At 45.9% G+C, this 13,535-nt stretch overlaps 2 protein-coding genes across 2 annotated transcripts; both read left to right on the forward strand.

Annotated features, from left to right (window-relative positions):
- The first annotated feature begins 1,764 nt into the window (after positions 1-1,764).
- taf6l (TAF6-like RNA polymerase II, p300/CBP-associated factor (PCAF)-associated factor) lies at positions 1,765-8,881 on the forward strand. Its single transcript, XM_046320242.1, is given in 14 exon segments — positions 1,765-2,058; positions 2,245-2,414; positions 2,592-2,678; positions 3,346-3,496; positions 3,648-3,698; positions 3,791-3,885; positions 3,995-4,069; positions 4,317-4,537; positions 4,821-4,953; positions 5,064-5,192; positions 6,798-6,911; positions 6,913-7,110; positions 7,112-7,296; positions 8,020-8,881. Coding segments are annotated over 13 exon segments (1,914 nt in total). The 5' UTR covers positions 1,765-2,058; positions 2,245-2,276; the 3' UTR covers positions 8,357-8,881.
- A 236-nt stretch (positions 8,882-9,117) lies between these two features.
- On the forward strand, positions 9,118-12,480 carry kcnk7 (potassium channel, subfamily K, member 7). Its single transcript, XM_046318923.1, has 4 exons — positions 9,118-9,454; positions 9,788-10,183; positions 10,406-10,555; positions 12,341-12,480. The coding sequence occupies exons 1-4, from the start codon at positions 9,118-9,120 to the stop codon at positions 12,478-12,480; spliced, it is 1,023 nt and encodes a 340-aa protein (XP_046174879.1).
- The last annotated feature ends 1,055 nt before the right edge of the window (positions 12,481-13,535 follow it).

Raw genomic sequence — 13,535 nt, forward strand, 5'->3', positions numbered from 1 at the left:
GTGTTGGGGAAGACTTGTCCCTGGTTAAGGCCCCCTTGCACCTAGTAGAGTCTCAGTCTCTCCCCCTGATCCTCTGGAAGTGTTCCACCCGCTACAAGACAGAGCTCTGCAGCCGCTATGCTGAGTTGGGCTTCTGCATGCACGCAAAGCACTGCCAGTTTGCCCACGGCTTCCATGAGCTCCATATGCCCTCCAGCCAACTCAAGTACAAGACCGAGCTGTGCCGAACCTTCCACACGGCAGGCTTTGGTGTCTATGGAACTCGCTGCCTGTTCGCCCATGCCGTACCTACCGCTCGTTCGGCATGTGCCCCTTCAGCACATCGAGTGTGATGGTAGCAGCAGCCTCTGTGATGGCGGCCTGGTATCCCGGAGTCTCCAGGCTGAGGATAAGGCCCCCATTGCCGGGCCCACACACTCAGGACTGGAGGCCCTGTGGGGCCCTGTGCTGCACCTTTTGGCTTCGGCCTCTAGCCCCCCATCTGGACTACCCTGCCCAGTCTGGCCAGACTCGTTGTCTTCCCTGACCACCCTGCTGAACGAACCTGTGGCCCATCATGTATTCACCTTCTCCTGCCAGCTGAACGATCTGCTGCTGGCTTTGGCCCTCAAGCTCCAGCGGCTAGAGAACAGCCAGACCATGTCTGCTTCCTGCACCATGCAGGATGTGTGGGAGAACAAGCCATGGTCACTGTAGTCAAAACCACAGTATTTCTGTTGTAAAGTATAGTGTATATAGTGATTTCCTATGAGTTTGGAAGGCATGTGTGCTATGTATTTTCATTGAGGGGGGTGGGCTGAGTGTCGGTTTTGGTGTTCCATGTGTTAATCTTCCATGAGATGTTGGCACTGTCCTGCACTACATTTGTATAGCCTCCATGGATTTTTGACTCGCCCATCTCTTTATGTAAATTTGATCTTTAACTATTTGAATGTTATCAATGTTGGATTCATGAATGTCATGTCTAATTTAAGTTGTCCACTTCAATTTATTGTGATGTATTATTCTGCCGCAAAGTAAGCTTCTTTTTTGTAAATGCACGTTCTGTCACTGAACTAGCCGGAACTTCTCACTGCTCAATGAACTCTTATTTTTGATTTCTTTGGTCTGCGTAGGCTTTCTACCTATTCGGGTTTATTTGGCCATCAGGCTTTACTTTAGATTTGTTGCATAAACCATGTTCTCCAATGGCAACTTTTCTATCAATGTGCTTGACCATTTTGGGACGCAACCCTCAGGCTGTGTGGATTCGAATGCACTCCTTTTACTAAAGACATTATTTTATCTTCCTGGCCCTGCTGTTGCAGATGCATATTTAAGGATCCACTTGCAGTAACGTTTGTTTTCCTCTGAAACTTGGCATTCAACCAAGTCTCTGAATAAGCACATCTAAATGAAAATGTAATGTAAATGTATAATTGCATAGGCTCACGCATCTATCAAGACTAGTATAGGACTTACAATGACTATTTGGGCAATTCAAACAGACTGCTTGATTCGAAAATTTGTTTTTAGGCGCCGTATGGATGATGGTAAGCAATTGCGGCGCCCCGGGATAGCAGATGCCAAATTGAGCTCATTATTGCTGTGCGCCTCTATTTTTGTAAAGATGTGGATGGCTCTGTATTGATAGGATAATACAGGACCTCCTGTCAACCAAACGCACCCACCTCTTGATAACTTCCTTCACAACAGCGCTGCTCAGCGGCGCGTAAGAAGTGTGAATGCTCTGACTTCTGCAGAGTCCATATAATCCTTAATACTGCACAGCCAATGCAGACCTAGCCCTGCGTCGTTAGGGGTTGGCAGGGGTACAGTCCAGTTGGTGGAGGTACTACCTTAAAATTGGCTGCCAACCGCCATAAAAAAAAAGTTATATAAAATCCACAGAAGAATTAAGTAGCGGTTGTGGGAGTGACGCACATTTGAGTGACATCGAATTGGACCAATCTTTGGAAGGCTGGCTTTCCGGAAAATGTCGGCGCACCGGAGTGAGTTTCCTGTGTGCGGTTTAGAGCGATAACCTTGCAAATTCATACTGTCCAGTTGCACCAGTTGGTAAGTGATTGTGTCGCATTGAGCCACAGACTGTTGGCATTGTTTTCTTATAAACTTTTAATCGTCGCCTGCACGAATCAAGATAAATTGGCTAGCCAATGCTAACAAATACTATTCGTTAGCTAGTAAGCTAACTATACCAGCAAGATACACATGTGTGGTTATTTTGCAGGTCTCTCTCCTCAGATCTGCGGGTCTACCGGGACGCTGCCGTGAGCATGGAGGAGAGGCGCTTCGCTGAAGTCCCCAGAGAGTCTGTCAAACTCATGGCTGAGAGTGCGGGAGTGGAACTCAGCGACGATGTGGCTGCATTGTTGGCTGAAGATGTCTGCTACCGGCTTAGGGAAGCCACACAGGTAAACAATAAAACCGGTGCCAAATCGATGTTGATTGTTCGATGTCGTGAGGGCCAGGAGTTTTCCCTCACCATTTGTTCTGACCAGGACGAACTCTGAGCCCCATTCATAGGTAAAGTATGTAAAGTTGGCTATTTGTAGATATTTGTTTGTCTGATGTGACTTTGACCAACACAGAGCAGCTCTCAGTTCATGAGACATGCCAAGAGGAGGAAGCTGACAGTAGAGGACTTCAACAGAGCACTGCGCTGGAGCAATGTGGAGGTGAGAGAGTGCCTACTGATTTATTGAATGTATACATGCAATGAGTGTACTAATCATTAGGAACACCTTCCTACTATTGAGTTGCACCCCCCTTTTCTCTCAGAACAGTCTCAATTCGTCAGGGCATGGACTCGACAAGGTGTCGAAGGCGTTCCACAGGGATGCTGGCCCATGTTGACTCCAATGCTTCCCACAGTTGTGTCAAGTTGGCTGGATGTCCTTTGGGTGGTGGACCATTCTTGATACACACAGGAAACTGTTGATAGTGGAAAAGCCCAGCAATGTTGCAGTTCTTGACACAATCAAACCGGGTGCGCCTGGTACCTACTACCAAAGGCACTTCAATCTTGTTTTGCCCACCCTCTGAATGGCACACATACACAGTCCATGTGGCAGTTGTCTCAAGGCTTAAAAAACATTATTTAACCTGTCTCCAACCCTTAATCGAGACTGATTGAAGTTGATTTAACAAGTGGCGTCAATAAGGGGTCATAGTGTTCAGCTAGTCAGCCTGTCATTGAAAGGACAGGTTTTCCTAATGTTTTTACACTCAGTGTATACATTGTGTGAGCCTGTTTCAACTGAATCCCGCTTGCTGGGTGATGTCTGTCTTTATTATTGTTACTCTAACTGAACTCCTATCTGTACGGTCTTCTCTTTTTGCCAGGCCATAGCTGGCTACGGTGCGCAAGATGCCCTACCTTTCCGACCGATCAAGGAGGGCGAGCTATTCTTTGTGGATGACCGTGATGTCAACCTGGTTGAACTTGCCCTGGCCACCAACATACCCAAGGGCTGTGCAGAGACCATGGTGCGAGGTATGACCGCCGATGCTTGTTACAGAAATGCGTCTCACTGACTTACTAGATACTAACCCGCCACCTGCACATCAATAGTCAAATCGATACTCATTCTACTTGTAAGAGATTTAGTAGAATTTATGGTGACTATGATTTGTTCTCCTACTAGTGAACGTGTCTTATCTGGATGGGAAAGGCAACCTGGAGCCTCAAGGTACAGGTAAGGGCTCAGAGTAAATTTGAACGTTGGGTGATATTTACTCCCATGGCTTTTGCAGAGTGGTTGATGCCTCCTTTTACTCTCCTTCACAGTTCCCAGCGCTGTACAAACTCTCTCGGAGGATCTGCTCAAGTACTACCAGCAGATCACCCGGGCCATACTAGGAGAGGACCCACACCTTATGAAGGTACAGTTTTGTCCTGGCGTCGACATGTGATCGAACACATTAGATTGGAGAAACTGTTGAAATCGCTCAAACATTTTAATACGTGGTGGATTAACTATTTCCTCATCAGGTGGCTTTGCTGGATCTCCAGTCCAACTCAAAGATTGCTGCCCTCCTGCCATATTTTGTATATGTCATCAGTGGGGTATGTTATACTTATTTGAAACACAAAATCTAACGTCATGGATGCATTCAAATCTCCAGTCGTTTAGTGCCTATAGTGCAATGAGTTTTTCCTGACCAGGAGAAACTCTAGAAAACCCTAATCATACAGTAGCCTATAACTATGCCCTGGATTTGATCCTCGTCAGGAAAAAGTCCTGACCGTATCTTGACTAAATGTAGCTATCGCTGTACTTCATATCTACCCCTCTCTCCACTCTGCCCACCAGGTGAAGTCTGTGAGCCACGACCTGGAGCAGCTGAACCGTCTGCTGCACATGGTGAAGAGTCTGGTGCAGAATCCCTACCTGTACCTTGGCTCCTACGTGCGTAGCCTGGTGTCCAGCGTCATGTACTGCATCCTGGAGCCGCTGGCCGCCTCCATCAACCCCCTCAACGACCACTGGACCTTAAGGGACTACGCAGCACTTCTGCTCAGCCACATCTTCTGGTATGACTGACCACCCATAAAGATGCACTATATATACAGTACAGATATGTACAGTAGAATGACTAGACTGTGGACAAAGCCCCTCAGACCATGGCAGTTTGACTGATACACTTATTGGTTCATGAGGGGGGGGAAAAACAAAGGCCTGCATACTAATGCTCCTAATACCACCTTTAAATAATGTTTTGGTCAAAAGTGGACCATCTTAGTCTCTGTGACACTGTCAACAACAGAATCACGGCCATCTTGACGTAATTCTCTCCAAAACATGTGTCTTTGTCAGGACCCATGGAGACCTGGTCAGTGGTCTGTACCATCAGATTCTGCTGTCTCTGCAGAAGGTTCTGTCAGACCCGGTCCGCCCGCTGTGTTCTCACTATGGAGCTGTCGTGGGGCTACACGCACTCGGGTGGAAGGTAACTACGTTTCCTCTATCTTGATCGTCTTTGAGTGAGAGTGTGTTTTCTTTCGTTTCTGTTGGTTCATTTTTAGGATCTTTGCTGATCACTGTCTGTGTCTTTTGTAGGCTGTTGAGCGGGTGTTATATCCGCACCTGCCAGCCTACTGGGCTAACCTGCAAGCTGTCCTGGATGATTACTCCGTCTCCAACGCCCAGGTGAAAGCAGACGGACACAAGGTCTACGGAGCCATCCTGGTAAGTGCAGCAGACCAGTCACTGAGTCTAATGTGGTAGGTTGTCTGTGACGCGTACTAGAGAACGACCGTTAATCGGCCAGGCCGATATAAATCAGGCCTATATTTGCCTTTTCTAGTCTTTCGGCCCTTCTCTATTGGCTTTGTCGACAATCCCTCTACATAGTAAAGCTGCTGCTATGCCAGCCGCCCCTCACTGCTTGAGCCACGAGAACTGCCCAATGCTGAGGCATGTCTAGCTGGGAAAATCAGCAGCAGCAAGATAGCTCATTCACCAACAGAAAGGTGTAGTATTGGTGAATTGACACAGTGACTCCTGTTGCTAATATTCATTTAGTTAAATAACTTATAATAAGGCCAATGTCTACGTGTCTGGACATGCATGCAAGCAAGCTAAGCAGATAGCAAAAATGACTATAACCAACCCTTTAATTTGTGGTGTTAGCTAGGTGGCTATATGACACTTGACATTGTTGTCATTCAGCAGATGCTACGTACTTACATTAGTGACTGCATACATTTTCCATACTAGTCCCCCGTGGGAATTGAACCCACAACCCTGGCATTGCAAGCGCCGGGCTCTACCTACTGAGCTACATGGGACTACTAAGCTGGCTAGATGTACATGGTACTAAGATATCAGATAGGAGATAATAGCCAACGTCAGCTGGTTCTCATTTTGAACATGCACCATTTTCAGGCAGCGAGCCCTCTGACTTGCGTTGTAACGTTAGCTATTTACTGGTGTGCTGATCTGACCAGCAGCTATCGGATCTGTAAATTGACAGTTGGTAGTCGGATTAGATTGTTATCACAATGGGGAAAGAAGGAAGTGTCTTAAAATGCCCAAATGAAGGTTGTCAATAGGTCTAGCTGCCTAAGAATCTTCCTCCTTGTTTATGCAACAAGAACACTTGCATTGAAAATATGTTCTTTTATATTCTCAAACTAACAGCAGTGCCTATGTCCTTCCATACAGACATGACACTCTTTTGAGTGATGCTTTTTGTCAAATGTTGTTGATCAGTATGCTAATATGAGTCCAAAATGGAAGGCTAACAGCTTGTTTGTCATCTGTAGCACCGTACACTCCACCGATCAGCCAAAACAAGCTCAATAACTCAATGCATGCACACGCTCCTTATTGAATATGCGTTCACCTGTATTGTGAGTAGGCCTATGCCATCTCCACTAACCCAGTTGATCAAGAGATTTACCATTCAAATAAAATGATTGAAATTGTTACGTAATTAGATTGGTAAAAATAACGTCAAATGTATGGTTTGATTTAAAAATGTATGCATTAATGCATACACGGCTGTCTCTGGGAAATGTTTTCATTAAAATGTTAGAATGTAATGATATTGAATATCGGCCTAAAATGTTGGCCTCGTTGAGGCCCAAAAAATCCATATCTGCCGTTCTCTAATGCAATCAAAGCTTTCCAAAGTAATACAAGAGATTCCCAATCATGTACTGTCACGAATTGCATTTATGTTGCGCCTTTCATCCGATCTCAAAGCGCTTTACATTTTTTTATGTTGGTAACACACCCTATCAACCTCCACTGTGCCCACTAAGTACCAATCTCCCCTCTGTCCTGCAGGTGGCGGTGGAGCGCCTGCTGAAGATGAAAGCCCTGTCTCTGTCCCAGCCAGCGGAGGGGATCGGCAGCGCCCAGCCGGGCTCTGGGGGCGTGATTGGTTTCAGGGTGAGTTCCCCCCGGGCTCAGCCCCCCTCCAGAGCCCCTCTCCGAGGCCGCCCTGGGCATCGCCAGCCATCTGCAGGGACCTGGGGGGGCTGGCACCCCCTGGGATGACTGGACCCCCGTCCCCCTGCCCGCCATGTACTGTGAGCTCTACTCCTTCTTCGGCGACAGCCTGGCGGTACGCTTCAGCACAGGCCCCAGCTTGGGAGGTTGCCCCCCCGTCAGCCCCCTCCCAGCCCCCTGATACGAGGAAGGAGCCCCCTGGTCCAGCTGCTAACCCAGACACCACGCGCAAGATGCCTCAGCTCACTGCTAACCTCAACATCAGCCCCCGGCAAGACGGGAGCCCTCGCACTGAGCCCGCCCCACCTAGTCTAGCTGCCACTGCTCCAGGAAGGTAATGTAGCATCTGTATAACTAGTTATATTATAGGAGGGTGTGAGAGGCACAGCACTCACTCATAAAGTAAAAAAATATCCTTTATTTATTTAATTGCATACATTAACAGTACAATTTACAATGCACTTCTGTGCAAATAAATTATGATTTCTATCGCATCTTACACATTGTCCACATTGCTTAGTAGTGAAAAAAATGCCAATTTTAAGAAGTGATAATGAGTGATGTGATCAGAGCGGGTGTCTCGCAGACCATAAGACAGCCTGTTTTAATCACACCATAGAGAAACCGAAGAAAGAAAGACAACCAGACAGCTGGTCCAGACAGAAAGCTGGTGTCTAACACTCCACACACATTTAGAACAAAAAAAGAAGTTCTTATGTTTTTCTGAAGAATATATATACAGGTAACAACCAAAATAAAGGAAACTCCAAAATAGTGTTTTAATCGGGTGGTCAGAAAATCTTTGGCGTTGACAGAAATAATGGACAACTGGGTGTTTTTTATACATGACCCACCCTAAGCATGATGGGATGCTGTTTGCTTAATTAAATCAGGAACCACACCTGTGTGGAAGCACCTGCTTTCAATATACTTTGTACCCCTCATTTACTCCAGTGTTTCCTTTATTTTGGCAGTTACGTGTACTTTTTGAAGGTTGAAATTATTTATCTACTATAGCTAACATGTTCCTTTAAACCTCTCTATTACCTTCTTTCAGGTCCCTGGCTCGCTCTTCCTCCTCATCCTCCATCCAGCGCAGAAACTCCTCCTCCCGGCCAGGACAGCGCTCAGCGGGTCCATCCCGCGACGTGTTCACCAAGGCCCGTTTCCCCCCTCCTCAGACCGGACCCCCCACATTCTCCTTCCTCATCGGGGGACGTCAGATGGGCCGGCGCTGCCAGGGTCGCCGCTTCCAGACCAGCTTCAGCTCTCCCCCACCCCTGTCCACCGTACCGCCCCGTGCCTACGCCCACAAGCTGCCCGTCATCGGAAGGGTTGGCAAACCGGTGCGCCGCTGGACCTGCTCCCACTACTCCCTGCACCTGCCCCTCTGAGAGAGAGAAAAGTGAGACTATGGTTGGGGGTCAAGCCCTTGGAACAGGCTGAGGCTACCTCACTGCTCAGTAGTGCAGGTGGAGTTCCCTAAATCCTCCCTCCCTATTCGGCCTATGACATAAGAGGTAGACTAGGACTAGAGGATAGGCACATTAGGTGGGAGGGACCCTACTGGAGTCTCATAAGAGACACTGACTCATGTACACATTGTTCTAGAGCATCGATTTTTCCAACCTGAAAATCACTGACGTCATGATTTGACCTCATTTGTTCTTGAGTTCCCAGTTGTCTTGAATGCACCATAAGGACGCTACTAGTTTGACAATTTCAGACTAACGGGCCTGGGGTGTGTTGAATAGTGGAATCCATGGGTATGGAAGGAGTATTCGCACCGAGCTGAGAGCTTGACACCGTCTTAAAACATGGACAATATATTTTCTACCATGTACCTGAGTTATTTTACCAACCTGTATGTGTATATGGACGATAGCCAATATCCTAAAATAAATGTCCTTACAATATTACATATTTTCCACATTTGTTATTTACAGTGAAATTCAAACTTGATATGTTTTCGACAGCTTTTTCCTATTTAATTTGAGTTAATTCATTTCCAGAATTGACATTCTATGGAGTTCTCAATGAGTGGAATGGTGTTTGAATTGTGTTTTTAAATATTTAAAACAAGTGGCTCACCTGCGTCTGAGTGTTTGGTTACCTCCACTAGCGATACACAGCAAGGTCAGTCCGACAAACAACCATGGTCTGTTGGGTCGACTCGTCCCAGAGGTTCTGTCGGAAGCATGCCTTCTGGTTCCTGCTCCTCAGCTACGTCCTCTTCACACTCTTTGGGGGTCTGGTGCTCATGGCTATTGAGCAGCCCCAGGAGAACAAGCTCAGAGCACAGGTCCTTGAACTCCGAGAGAACTTTCTGAGGGACAACTACTGCGTACCGGAGAGCAGGCTGGATACAATTATCGTGAAAGCGTCCTTTTCTGCTAATCGAAACATTGCTGTCTTAGATGCACACAGAGATGATTGGAGCTGGGATTTTATCTCGTCCATGTTCTTTGTGATCAATGTTTTGACTGTCCGTGGTAAGAAGAACAAATAAATAAAGCTAGTTGATTCCACAGTTAGATTGATGTACATTTTATGATTTATTGTAAGGGCCAAATAATCACATATTGAACCACTTGAATAGTTCTCTCATGTGCAATGTAGTTTATTGAGGATAGTGTAGGCTACATCCTGTTGCCACAGGGCAAAGTCGGATGCAAAAATTAAAAGATGGCTTTAGGGCCTATGTAGATGTGTGCACACATCTCACACCTACCCTAGTAAAACATGCTTTTCGTTACTTGTTTCACGTGGAAGTCAAAATCCCTGTAAGTCCACTTTTTATGCCAACTTTTTTTTTTCTTCCCCAGGTTATGGTAACTCCAGTCTCCTTTCTGATGAGGGAAAACTTTTCTGCATCTTCTACTGCCTGCTGGGAATCCCCCTCACCCTTTTTGTCCTCTCCTGCCTGTCTGACCTCATGCTGCCCATCCTTACCCACGGCCCAGTGCGCCACCTCCAGACCTACTGGGGCCTGCCCTACGGCCGGGCAGTGCTGCTCCATGCCAGCCTCTTCTCTCTGGTCCTGGTGATACTCTTGTTCCTGCTGCCCGCTACCAGCCTCTACTACCTGGTGCCAGAGTGGAGCTTCCTGGACACCCTGTTCTTCTGCGTGGTCACCCTCAGCACCATCGGCCAGGGGGACTACCTACTGGGGAAAAGGCGCAACAAGGCGACCAAGGAGTGCATGGAATTCCTCACCTCCTGTGAGAGTAGCCATAGCAGAGATGGGGTCAATTCAATTTATACTTTTTTTGTTTGTTTTGCAGTTGATTTCAGAATTGGCAGTAATCAAGATGTAAATGGAATTGACCCTAATCCTGCCTGGTCCTCCACACAGGCTTCTGCTTCCCCTCTTGTCCTCACAGCTTTGTGATAATCGGATGTATCCGTCTCTTACGTCTGCCGTTTTTTTTTTCTCTCCACAGGTTATTTAATGGCTGGCATCGTGGCGATTCTGACTTTCCAGGAGACTGCCGCGGAGGTGCCACAGGTCCAAGCAGTGTTCCGGCTGTTCTGTGGACCCCAGGACAGAGAAGTGAAGGGAACAGACGGGGATGAGATGGTGCTCCGTGAAGGTGACTCTGGACCCAGAGGAGCTCCAGTACACTCTCCCTGACTCAATCGTCCTCTGGAACCGCCTGCACCCCTGTCTCCTGATCAGCCGAATCCCCATGATCCTGACCCCCAACCTATCCTGTGGTAGCCAGAAAACTGTTCCTAACTCCCACCGTTACCATTCAAAGACGTTGAAATAGATGGGTGAGTGATTTGGCTATGTTGATAATACATTAATGTATTTGTTTTGTATAAGAACTGTAACAGTTATTTGAATTTAACCCCCTAGTCTACATGTTAGCTGCTTAAAGGGATACTTTGGGATTTTGGCAATTTATCTACTTCCCTCGAGTCCAACGAGCTTGTGGACACCAGTTTGAAGAAAGTTGCTGGCTAGCACAATTGCTAGTTACTAGTGCTAGCGCAATGACTGGAAGTCTATTGGTATCTGCTAGCATGGCTTCCAGCCATTGCACTAATGCGAGTTAGCATTGGCTTGCGAAACTACTTCTAACTTCCTCCATACTGGACAGAGACATAAAAATTGTGTCCATGAGTTCATCTGACTCTGAAGTAGATAAAGGGATAATTGCCAAAATCCCAAAGTATCCCTTGAGGTCATTGTTGATTTGTAAATCAAATAATATATTCATATTGCGTAGATGGTATTGATTTTAGACTTCCTATAATAATGTAAATCAGGTGATGAGGTTTTTTATTTTTTTTATTTTAATGATTGTAAACCCCTGATCAAGGGTTGAGTTTGTATTCTGGTTATTTGAATTGTACAATACAGTTTAGTGTGTTTTTTTGCGAAGATGAAAAGTGATTGTCTGGCTTCTCAGATATTACAGTCTTATTAAGTACCAATAACCGACATCTGCAGGGCCAGTAGTTCTATCTTTTGTCATATAGACCCATTTAGGTAAGGTGTCTTGAGAAACAAAGCATTCCCATTTCTCCCACTCCATATCATGACTTAAAATGAAAATCATTTTATGACGTGTTCCAAAAACAATTGTTAGTATCGAAGTCCTACACTTTCCTATTACAAGTGTTCGTCAACTAAATGACTTGCCACGCAGTCAGTCCCCGATGAATGTAATGGCTTAAGACTGTCATGATCATGAATGCACTAAACAGGTGAGGTAATTGTTTTTCCTGTGTCGTTTTTACTCACTCTTATACTGGCCATGCTCTGTACATGTTTATTTTTTGGTAGCACCTTTCACTGAATAAAATCGTAAATGTACCATATCTTGTGAGTGGAGCTCTCCGATGATCCTTTGCCATTGACAGCAGCCCAGTTAGTGTCAGCCCTGCCCTGCTACGACTCTGTATGAAATAGAGGGGGCCCACGGAACACGATTCAGAGCCTGTGCCTTGTACTGGCACCCTACCAGGCAGCCTTTCAGGCATCCTCTATAAACATATCCACGGTAGTGCTTATTGGGTCATTTAGGGGACTATGAATTGAGGTGGAGGGTGGTGTCTTCCTGGTTGTTGTTGTGCCGCAAATAATCCTATATCCAATCTCTCTCTTGCTAAAATTTGTAGCAACAAGCCATGTTTGAGAGCATCAATTCTGCTTAGTAGCTGACGACCAACTGAGCAGACTGACTGATCTACAAATCATAATTAGTAGTTATTGAGGGATGGGAGGTGATTGGTAGATCAGCCAGTCAGACTGATCAGAGTTGATGCTCTCAAACACAGCTACTCTCTTTCATGGATTAACCGTCCCGTCATGTGCCGCCCTTTGCTGCCTGAGTCACAGGTTTGCAATCCTAGTTGTCCCCATTTAGGTTATGAGATGAACAGGCTGTGGCTGGTATGCACTGGTCAGAACTACGGCGGAGGGATCCCCCCCCCAAAGCACACCCCTGATTGGGCCGCTCTTATGTATGAGCACTGTGCAACTGTGGGTCACGTAGGACCCCCATGACACGGTGGACAATCTGTCACTCCCTCTGTCACATACAGTTGAGGTCGGAAGTTTGCATACACCTAAGCCAAATACATTTAAACTCAGTTTTTCACAATTCCTGACATTTAATCCTAACAAATATTCCCTGTTTTAGGTCAGTTAAGATCACCACTTTATTTTAAGAATGTGAAATGTCAGAATAATAGTAGTGATTTTATTTCAGCTTTTATTTCTTTCATCACATTCCCAGTGGGTCAGAAGTTTTACATACACTCAATTAGTATTTGGTAGCATTGCCATTAAATTGTTTAACTTGTGTAAAACGTTTAGGGTAGCCTTCCACAAGTTTCCCACAAGTTCTGTGAATTTTGGCCCATTCTTACTGACAGAGCTGGTGTAACTGAGTCAGGTTTGTTGGCCCCCTTGCTCGCACACACTTTTTCAGTTCTGCCCACAAATGTTCTATAGGATTGAGGTCAGGGCTTTGTGATGGCCACTCCAATACCTTGACTTTGTTGTGCTTAAGCCATCTTGTCACAACTTTGTAAGTATGCTTGGATCATTGTCCATTTGGATGACCCATTTACGACCAAGCTTTAACTTCCTGACTGATGTCTTGAGATTTTGCTTCAATATATCCACATAATTTTCATTCCTCATGATGCAATCTATTTTGTGAAGTGCACCAGTCCCTCCTGCAGCAAAGCACACCCACAACATGATGCTGCCACCTCCGTGCTTCACGGTTGGGATGGTGTTCTTCGGCTTGCAAGCATCGCCCTTTTGGGGAGCCATGACACAATTTTCTGGAATTTTCCAAGCTGTTTTAAGGCACAGTCAACTTCGTGTATGTAAACTTCTGACCCACTGGATTTTTGATACAGTGAAATAATCTGTAAACAATTGTTGGAAAAAATTACTTGTGTCATGCACAAAGTAGATGTCCTAACCGACTTGCCAAAACCGTAGTTTGTTAACAAGAAATATGTAGAGTAGTTGAAAAACTAGTTTTAATGACTCCAACATAAGTGTATGTAAACTTCCGACTTCAACTGTGCATGCACACACACGTA

This window comes from Oncorhynchus gorbuscha, linkage group LG21 (assembly GCF_021184085.1).
Source record: "Oncorhynchus gorbuscha isolate QuinsamMale2020 ecotype Even-year linkage group LG21, OgorEven_v1.0, whole genome shotgun sequence".
NCBI lineage: Eukaryota > Metazoa > Chordata > Actinopteri > Salmoniformes > Salmonidae > Oncorhynchus > Oncorhynchus gorbuscha.

Coding starts and splice junctions, on each gene's coding strand:
- kcnk7 (XM_046318923.1), top strand. CDS start 9,118: ATGGTCTGTTGGGTCGACTCGTCCCAGAGGTTCTGTCGGAAGCATGCC. Junction 9,455..9,787: donor CAATGTTTTGACTGTCCGTG/GTAAGAAGAACA, acceptor TTTCTTCCCCAG/GTTATGGTAACTCCAGTCTC. Junction 10,556..12,340: donor TGAGATGGTGCTCCGTGAAG/GTGACTCTGGAC, acceptor GTCCCCATTTAG/GTTATGAGATGAACAGGCTG.